Genomic DNA, 10333 nt, shown 5'->3' on the forward strand with positions numbered 1-10333 from the left:
TTTGCAAAACTCGAAGTCGTCTCATACCAATTCCATGAATGCATTTCTGGAATGTTGAATTTGGTAAAGACTTTGTGAATAAATCTGCTAGATTATCACATGATTTGGTTTGCAAAATATCAATTTCTCCATATTTCTGTAATGAATGAGGAAAGAATAATTTAGGAGAAATATGTTTTGTGATATTACTTTTTATATAACCCATTTTCATTTGAGCAATGCAAGATGCATTATCTTCATAGATAATAGTTGGTGATCCTAATGAACCAACACCACACGAAGTTTGAATGTGGTTAATCATCCTGCGAAGCCATACACATTCCTTTGATGCTTCAAATAATGCAATTATTTCAGAATGATTAGTGGAAGTTGCTACAAGAGTCTGTTTTTGTGACTTCCATGAAAAAGTAGTTCCACCATATAAGAATACGAAACCTGTCTGTGACCTAGCATTGTGAGGATCAGATAAATAGCCAGCGTCAGTATATCCTACCATAGTCATATCTTGGTTTCTCTGATAGAATAAGCCAAGATCTTTTGTGCCATGTAAATATCTAAAGATATTCTTTACTCCTGTCCAATGACGTTTTGTTGGAGCAGCGCTATGTCTAGCTAGTACATTTACCGCAAATGCAATATCAGGCCTGGTGCAATTTGCAAGGTACATTAGCGCACCAATAGCACTGAGATACGGGAACTCAGGTCCTAATATCTCTTCGTCATCATCCCGAGGTCTAAAAGGATCTTTTTTCATATCAAGGGATCTGACAACCATGGGTGTTTTGGTTGGATATGATTTATCCATATTAAATTTCTCCAAAACCTTTTGAATATAAGTAGGTTGGTATACTAAAATTCCTGAGGGAAGATGCTCAAGCTGTATGCCTAAGCAAAATTTGGTGTTTCCCAAATCTTTCATCTCAAATTCCGTCATTAAATGATTGCGTGCTTCTTCTATATCATGTGTACTCCCAATGATATTGAGATCATCAACGTACACTGAGATGATGCAAAATCCATTTGAGGATTTCTTTATAAATACACAAGGGCAATCATCATTATTTGAGTATCCTTTCTGAATAAGAAACTCACTCAGTCGGTTATACCACATTTTACCCGACTGTTTTAAGCCATAGAGTGACTTTTGTAATTTTACACAATATGCGTTGCGATTTGCTTTTGGATTCGGCATTTTAAGTCCTTCAGGGACTTTCATATATATGTCCGATTTGAGTGACCCATATAAGTATGCTGTCACTACATCCATCAACTGCATAGATAAACTCATTTGTACTGCCATAGATATTAAGTATCGAAACGTTATTCCACTCATAACAGGAGAGTATGTATCATCGTAATCGATGCCGGATCTCTGCGTGAACCCTTGTGCTACAAGCCTCGCTTTGTATCTCACCACCTCATTGTTTTCATTCCTTTTCCGAACAAAAACCCATTTCGCTCCCACAGGGAAGACATTATGAGGAGTAGGTATTACTGAGGAAAATACCTCTCTTTTATTGAGCGAGCGCAGTTCTGTCTCAATTGCTTCCTTCCATTTAGGCCAATCAGGACGCTTGAGGCACTCCCTGACGGTCTTTGGTTCTGGATCCAGTTGAAGGGTTTCGGCAATTTCGGAGGCAAAATATATGTCGACAATTGTAGTCTCTCTGTTGTATGATTCTCCTGATTCTATATAGTTTATGGAAATTTCTTTTATACCTTCAGACTCTATGTGATTTCCCACAACAATAGAGTCATGGTGTTCCGATGTCCCAGCTATTATATTTGTATGCGCATTTATGCTGGGTTCTAGATGTTGAGCATCTGATTGGTGTCCTTCAACTTGAGGTTGAATTGCATTTACTGGTAGAGGATTTGATTTCCTTTGTTTCCGCGGAGGCTTTTGAGAAGCTATATTCCGGCTAACCAGCTTTCTCCCCCTCTTACTCTCATTTGGGGTTTGAGTGGTTTTACTTGGTACCTCCACTCGTTTTGGTGCATTAACAGCGGGAATATGTGATTTAGTGACACCTTTATGATCAGTAAATGCATCTGGCAGGTTATTTGCAATGTCTTGCAAATCTATAATCCTCTGAACTTCAGTTTCAGATTCTTTAGTACGTGGATCTAAGGACTGGATGCCTGTTACATTCCAATCGATTTCCTGGCATTCTTTGTGGTTTGATTCTCCCCCTAATGCTGGGAAATGGTCCTCATCAAAAATAGAATCAGCGTAGCGGGCAGTAAATAGGTCCCCTGTAAGAGGTTCAAGATATTTTATAATTGACGGAGAATTATAACCCACATAGATCCCTAGTTTTCTGTGGGCGCCCATGGTTGTACGCTGCGGTGGTGATATCGGTACGTATACTGCGCAACCGAATTTTCGCAGATGGGAAATACTTGGCTGAGTGCCACGTACTATCTATATCGGGGAGGTTGAATGATATGCAGTTGGTTTGATTTGTATCAGATCGGCGGCATGTAATACCGCATGTGCCCAACAAGATGCTGGTAAATTATAATTCTGTAATAGTGGTCGAGCAACTAATTTTACTCTTTTGATGAGAGATTCAGCCAAACCATTTTGAGTATGAACATATGGCACAGAATGTTCTAAATGAATGCGCATAGCCATGCAATAGTCATTGAATGCACGTGAAGAAAATTCAGCGGCATTATCCATTCGAATTGTTTTTATCCTATTTTCAGGATGATTTGCTCTTAATTTGATAATTTGAGCAATTATCTTGGCAAAAGCATGATTTCGTGTGGACAATAGACACACATGTGACCATCTAGTAGATGCATCTATGAGTACCATGAAATATCTAAAAGGTCCCGATAGTGGTTGAATTGGACCACATATATCTCCTTGAATGCGTTCAAGAAAATTAAGTGACTCATTTTTTACTTTAAGATAAGATGGTCTTATAATTAATTTCCCAGTTGCACATGCAGTGCACACAAAATCTGATGATTTAGGGAAGTTTTTAGTTGGAAGGCTGTGACCAATAGAATTGTCAATAATTTTTCTCATCATCCCTATGCCAGGATGACCTAGGCGGTCATGCCAAGTCTTGAATTTATCAAGGTCTTGAAAAATTATTTTGTACGCAACATGTGGAACGGGTTTTGTATAACTGTAATATAATCCAGATGAAAGCGAGGGGAATTTCTCAAGAATTTGTTTCTCAGACCCAGTACTCTTTGTTAAAAGTAAATATTCAGAATTATTTTCAGAAATTGTTTCCATATGGAAATTATTTGATCTGAGGTCTTTGAAACTTAGAAGGGTGCGTGTAGATTCAGGATACAAGAGTGCATCCTCAATTACAATTGTAGTACCCATAGGTAGAACGAGTGTGGCTCGTCCTGAACCAATAATCGAGGCATCGCGGCCGGCAATGGTCATAATATTCCCTTTTCTCTTAGTTAGAGTTTGGAAATATTTTATTTCCCTTAATATTGTGTTAGTGGTACAACTGTCCACCAAACATAGTTCTTCTTCCATTGGATTATCTTCCCATAAAATCTATATAGAGTGAGAGAATATTTAGGATGAAATTTTATTCATTACTCACATATAAATACATACAAAGTATTCATATTAAAATTATAAATATAAATATGACATTATGTCTGAATTACATAATATGATTCGTCCGTAGGACTTTATTTTACTTAGAGTTATACAAATTATAACTTCCATTATTACAATAAAATAGCTGATAACATCAAATGAGTGATGTGGAGATTATATGAGATCTCCGTATGCGTCTTGGGTGTATTCCACCATCATGTTGTCGACATCAAGAAGATCTTCATCCTTCTTCCTTGTTTCCTGAGGAGCGCTTTGAGAAGTGCTAGCTTCAAGGTTCTCTTCTTGTTGTAAAGCGTTGAAGTGAGCTTCTGCTTTTCCATGAACTTGTTTGCCTTTCCCGGTGGATTTGAGATATAAACCCGCTAGATGCTTGGGAGTTCGGCATTTGCTAGTACGATGGTTAGTACATCCACACCTTTGACAAATCTCGGATTTGGTGTTTCGGTCATCTTTCTTGAAATGACCTTTACCTTTAGATTGACCAAATGTTTTCTGCTTGTTGTTCCTTTTCCACTTTCCATTGAATTTCTTGAAATTCTTTTTATTTCCCCCATACTTTTTAATAGACTGAGTGTTAGCATGTGCTTCAGGGAGTGGCATGGAGCCCGTTGGGCGTGTCTGATGATTCTTCATGAGAAGTTCATCATGTTTCTCAGCCTGAAGTAAAGTGTATATGAGCTCAGAATACTTTTTGTATTTTTGTTGATGGTACTGCTGTTGTAGTACCCTCATTGAGGGGTGGAAAGTGCACAAGGTTTTCTCAATAAGGTCTTCTTCGGAAATTGCTTGATTGCAAAGCCTTAGTTTTGAGTTAACCTTGTGAACTGCAGAGTTATATGCTGCCATAGATTTGAAATCTTGGAACCTTATGAGGGACCATTCTCTCTGTGCTTCTGGCAGCATAACTGCTCTTTGTTGGTCATATCTCTCCTTGAGAGAGTTCCACAAAACTAGTGGATCTTCTTCCATCAAATATTCCGACTTTAAGTCCGGATGGAGATGGTGCCTTAAGAAACTTAAAGCGGTATATTTGGCTGCCGTGGGGATTTCTCCGGCGCCTTCAATGGGTGTGATGATGGTGGAACCGAGTTTACGACTTTCAAGGGCTATCTTTGCATCCATAGCCCATGGTAAATAGTTACTACCATCTAGTTCAAGTTCATGAAATTCTCTGTTCATGACGCCAGCCATTTCCTGCATGGTGTTATCATGCATAATTTTAGTTTTACTATGAGAGTAAAATATAAGTACAACAAATGCTTCAAAGAAGCAAAATTTTCAAGTATAGCTGATGCTTTATACTTATATGTGTAGACCTCATTTTATCTATATGGCACTTTGAAGATAGTCACCGTTGTGGTGTAGATCTCGCAGCAATGGAGAACATAATCTGGTTTTGACCAGTAGATGTTCATATATCCATTACCTTGTGCCATACTACATTTTTCAAAAACACTTTGAAGGTAGTCATCTGTTAAATAACTAGATGTAGACCTCACAGCAAGAGTGGATAGTCTGCAATTTGGTGCAGTAGATCACACAGTTACCTTGTGCTTTGCTTGTATAATAGTCGAGGTAATCACATCAATTCACATATTTGGGAGAGCACTCGAAGATAGTCATTTTGCCAGAACAAAATAGGCAAAATGTAGATCTTTCAGTAACGAGGATAATCTGCAAAGTGCAGTAGATGCCTCATCTACCTTGTGATCTCGAAATATGAATTGTAAATAAAATTTGCTGTACTTAAGAACTACATATTCTAAAATAAAATGTTGAAGCAATCATACAGAATATGTACACATAGTCTGAGACTTTATGTTAGACGATACATAGTCTAAATATTCACACTTATAATACAGTACTGAATATGATAAGCAGAGGTTCTTAATACAATAAAATACTACTCTCAAATAGAAAGAACAAGCTGCTGTACAATATATACACTATGGCTATTTCCTGTTGGAAACGACACAGCGCCAGCAGCCATTTATTGGATTTCTTGGCCTATAGGCTGTTTGGTAAGAACGTACGTGACTTGGGCTGGCCCATGCACCGACAGAGAGAAGGATAAGGATAGCACGCACGAGGGTTTCCCACACAGCGCCGCTTCTCCCGTTCCCCACTTCTCTGCTCGATCTGGCACAGCACCTCACCACATCGTCTCTTCCCTACTCATGGCGTCGTCTTCAAGGGAGGTGGGGTGTGCCCCGCATCTCCGCACGGCCCCCGCCGCTGCTGCACGCCCCGGGGGCGCCGGTGAGGCCGAGGGCAGCCGGCGATCACGCGCCCCGGACGGCTGCGCGGTTTTGCGCCATGGCCGCGGCGAACTGCCGCAGTATCCGACGCGCCTCCGGTGGGGGCGTGGGAGGGAGGGGTGGTGTCGCCGGTGATGAAGAAGGTGGCGGCGGCGTCGACGACGAGCCCTGTCCTTCCATCTCCTCTTCTTCTTCCTTGATGGCCATGTTCAGATCGGGGACGGTGGAGTAGGCGTGGACTTCCACTGCTGCCGGCGTCGGAGACGGGAGATCCGGGACAGGACCGTATCCAGGAGGGAAGAAGTGCTCCGGCAGTTCATCCGACGGCGTCGGTGACGGCAGCCGCGGTTGTGCACCCGTACGCGTTGGGCACGGTCCAAACTCGTGCTGCAGGCAGTACGGGGGCAGTGGTGGCGGCGCGAGTTCACAAGGGAACATCTCCTCTTCTCCGAGAAACAGCGCCGATGGCCCTGCAAGCAACCACTCCATCGGAGGGATGGAGAAGACAGTTGGTGTAGTCGCGTGTCCGACGTACTCGTTGGCGACTGCCGGAGCCGAAAGCCCGGCCTGGCGCATTGCAGGTATCTCTCCATTTGCAGCAGTGGCCGTGGCGGAAGGCCCAGCCTGGTGCACAGGGTGGTTGCCATGGCGTGCATATCCACGGTGGCGGTTCTGGCGGTGGTTCCCGGCGAAGAAGCGGCGACGTGGGCCGCTCCTTACACCAAGGCCATGACGGCGACGTGCGGCACGGTGGCGAGGAGTGCGGGAAAGGCGACGGCTCTCTCTTTGGATAAAGCGAGCGAAAGCGAAAGCCGCTGATGACAGGTTTCTCCCTGCCATGACCTACCTTTTCTTGTCCTTCCCGGTGATGGCTCTATCTTACTTTTGGCAGAGCAGTGCTGATAACGTGTAAAAAGTAAAAGTGATTGTACGAATGATCTAATCTTTCATTGATTGAGAATCACATATTTATACAAGATTTGGGACGCATTGTGAAGGCGTCTATACAAAGAGGCGCCTGTACGGACAGATGCGTCCGTACGACGCTTGGACACTAATAACCGCTAACTACGTTTTCTAACGACGATTCGCTAAAGCCGCTTCGTTGATGTCGGTTCTCAACAAAACCGGGCCCTGACCCCACTTCCTAGATTTTCTTTTGCCAAATAGGCTTCTATTTTTGTCAATCGCTCTGCTAATTGCTCGGCGTCTCTGATCAACACATCTTTTTCTATGTCATACACTCATCTGGCCCCTCCTAAAATTTGCTTCATGCTCCCCCACAGTGCCAGCGTGGCACCAATGGAGGTCGAGCCTCGGTGGAGTTCCATAGACCCCTCTAAAGCCTAGGTTTGCCGGCTGCAACATGTCGAATTGCCTATGAATTATTTTCGTATCAAGTCAGTGCTTCTCGTGCCCGGCTTATCTATGCAGCGTGGAAGCAGCCCTCTGCATCTGAGTCAAGGCGCTGGGCCATCCCTGACCAGGCAGCATTGAGCCGGCTTTGGCAGAAGCCTCGCTGATGTGTGTGTGCCTATGTTGTAAAGTCAGACGTGGTGAAAAAAATCTTCTCAAATTATATTTTGGTCACGTTCACTGAAAGCTCAGAAACCACAATGGTTTGTACACGCCCCAAAAAACTACTCCAGTTATACTACTTCGGTGTCCATGGTGTGGTCAAATAACTTTGCATGTACCTGTCTCGGATGCCCGTCAAAAAAAAGGTCCGGGTTTTGGGTAGTTATATCCGTGACCAATATATATTCATGGCCTCATGCCATTGATTTCATCATCCATCTATTAAGCCATTCTTTTTATTATTAATAATATAATTGGTAGATATATAATCATAGATCACAGGTTCGTAATTTTGTTTGTATTCATAATGTTTGGCGTTGACATGTATATTTTTATAAAATGAAATGGCGAACCATAATTTTATTAAAACTATAGATTGTTGTTATTACTCGTTTTCATATATTTTTTTGTACTGACCTTTTTTATTGAACCAAAATTGGAGTATTAATATTGATATTTTTAAGTTTTATATTAAATTTGATGGTCAAACTGGTTGTCAGATTATTTTTATAAACTCATTGTGATAGTTTCATGGACACGGATAGTAAGTCCTTGGCCAAAAACCATAGGTGTCCGAGCACATCACGATTTTGCATTATTATGTGATAGCATACGAATAAGTTGTCCTAGTACATCATGATTTGTATTAGTACATGATGGCATATAGTGGCGTAAGACATGTGACATGGACTACAGACTTGTATGTACGTAGTTTTTCTATCTTCGAATTTCAACTGTTGTAATCAATGGATCAGTGACACATTAATAAGAAAGACAGTCTGAGTCTGTGGCCATGGATAATCAAAACTTAATTTGTATGGCCTGACTAATAGCACATCCAAGGAGCTGTGATGCAAAAAGTAATTTGCTGATAAGACATGTGTGGAACCGTGCTTTTTCTTCAACGTATGAATCATGGGCCGTGCTTTTTCTAACGTGTGGAACCCGGACATGGACTGTCCTTTTGTTTAACGTGTTTAGCTCGGTCGTTCTATGCAGCCGCACTTGTAATTCCTTTTTTTCTTGTACTAATTATTATAACTCTCTTTGGACACCAATTCCAAATATACGCGTTCCTTCCAAATATATGGTTGCATAGTCCGATGAAACCTATATATCCATGTGCTGAGCGTGTCAATTAAACATATATGCATCTTCATATTGTTGTACGTAACTCTTTAAAATCTTTTAATCTTAGCCCTTGTAATTTAGATCAACGCATCAAATATTTTTAACCTATGCGGACTAACGTGATGGCTTGTTTGCCTCTTGTCTTAACTATATAATAAATTATGCATGATATTGTACCTGCTGAGATAGAAGATATTGATGTCACAATTAAACTTGCCAATAGAGATACTATTTCACCAATTGGAATTGTTAGAGATGTTGAAGTCTTGTGTGGGAAAACTAAATACCCTGCTGATTTTCTTGTTCTTGGTTCCCCACAAGATAGCGTTTGTCCTATTATATTTAGTATACCCTTCTTGAACATTGTTAATGCTAAGAAAGATTGCAAAAAGGATGTTGTTACTATTGGTTTAGGTGATATGTCTCATGAATTTAATTTCTCTAAATTTCATAGACAACACCGTGAAGAGGAATTACCTAGTAAAGATGAAATTATTGGTCTTGCTTCTATTGTCGTACCTCCTAGTGATCCTTTAGAACAATATTTGCTAGACCATGAAAATGATATATTTATGAATGAAATAGGGGAAATAGATGAAGTATTCTTTAAACAGGAACCCATCCTGAAACACAATTTGCCTGTTGAAATCCTAGGGGATCCTCCTCCACCCAAGGGTGATCCCGTGTTTAAGCTTAAACCGTTACCTGACACTCTTAAATATGCTTATCTTGGTGAGAAAAAGATATATCCTGTTATTATTAGTGCTAACCTTTCAGAGCATGAAGAAGAGAGATTACTGAAAACTCTGAAGAAGCACCGTGCTGCTATTGGATATACTCTTGATGATCATAAGGGCATTAGTCCCACTCTATGTCAACACAAAATAAATTTGGAGGAAGACGCCAAACCAGTTCGTGATCATCAACGAAGGCTGAATCCTAAGATGAAGGAAGTGGTAAGAAAGGAAATACTAAAGCTTCTGGAGGCATGTATTATTTATCCCGTTGCTGATAGGTAGTGGGTAAGTCCTGTCCATTGTGTCCCTAAGAAGGGAGGTATTACTGTTGTTCCTAATGATAAAGATGAGTTGACCCCACAAAGAATTATTACAGGTTATAGGATGGTAATTGATTTCCGCAAATTAAATAAAGCTGCTAAAAAGATCATTACCCCTTACCTTTTATCGATCAAATGCTAGAAAGATTATCCAAACATACACATTTTTGCTTTCTAGATGGTTATTCTGGTTTCTCTCAAATACCTGTGTCAGCCAATGATCAATCAAAGACTACTTTTACTTGCCCTTTTGGTACTTTTGCTTATAGACGTATGCTTTTTGGTTTATGTAATGCACCTGCTACCTTTCAAAGATGCATGATGGCTATATTCTCTGACTTTTGTGAAAAGATTTGTGAGGTTTTCATGGACGATTTCTCCGTCTATGGATCCTCTTTTGATAATTGCTTAAGCAACCTTGACCGAGTTTTGCAGAGATGTGAAGAAACTAATCTTGTCTTGAATTGGGAAAAGTGCCACTTTATGGTTAATGAAGGTATTGTCTTGGGGCACAAAGTTTCTGAAAGAGGTATTGAGGTTGATAAAGCCAAGGTTGATGCTATTGAAAAGATGCCATGTCCTAAGGACATCAAAGGTATAAGAAGTTTCCTTGGTCACGCCATTTTTTTGGAGGTTCATTAAGGACTTCTCAAAAATTTCTCGGCCTCTGACTAATTAATTACAAAAAAGATATACCATTTGTTT

At 40.7% G+C, this 10333-nt stretch overlaps 1 protein-coding gene and 1 pseudogene across 1 annotated transcript; both read right to left on the minus strand.

Moving 5' to 3' along the window:
* Positions 1 to 3757: 3757 nt before the first annotated feature.
* LOC147972710 (uncharacterized) lies at positions 3758 to 4795 on the minus strand. The gene has a single exon (XM_087524438.1). It carries the CDS (start codon positions 4793 to 4795, stop codon positions 3758 to 3760), a length of 1038 nt encoding a protein of 345 aa, XP_087380564.1.
* A 998-nt stretch (positions 4796 to 5793) lies between these two features.
* LOC147972711 (uncharacterized) lies at positions 5794 to 6702 on the minus strand (annotated as a pseudogene).
* Between the last annotated feature and the right edge of the window lie 3631 nt (positions 6703 to 10333).

This window comes from Triticum urartu, chromosome 5A, assembly GCF_056163025.1.
Source record: "Triticum urartu cultivar PI428250 chromosome 5A, HENAU_Tu73, whole genome shotgun sequence".
In the NCBI taxonomy this organism is placed as follows: domain Eukaryota; kingdom Viridiplantae; phylum Streptophyta; class Magnoliopsida; order Poales; family Poaceae; genus Triticum; species Triticum urartu.

Coding starts and splice junctions, on each gene's coding strand:
- LOC147972710 (XM_087524438.1), bottom strand. CDS start 4,795: ATGGCTGGCGTCATGAACAGAGAATTTCATGAACTTGAACTAGATGGT.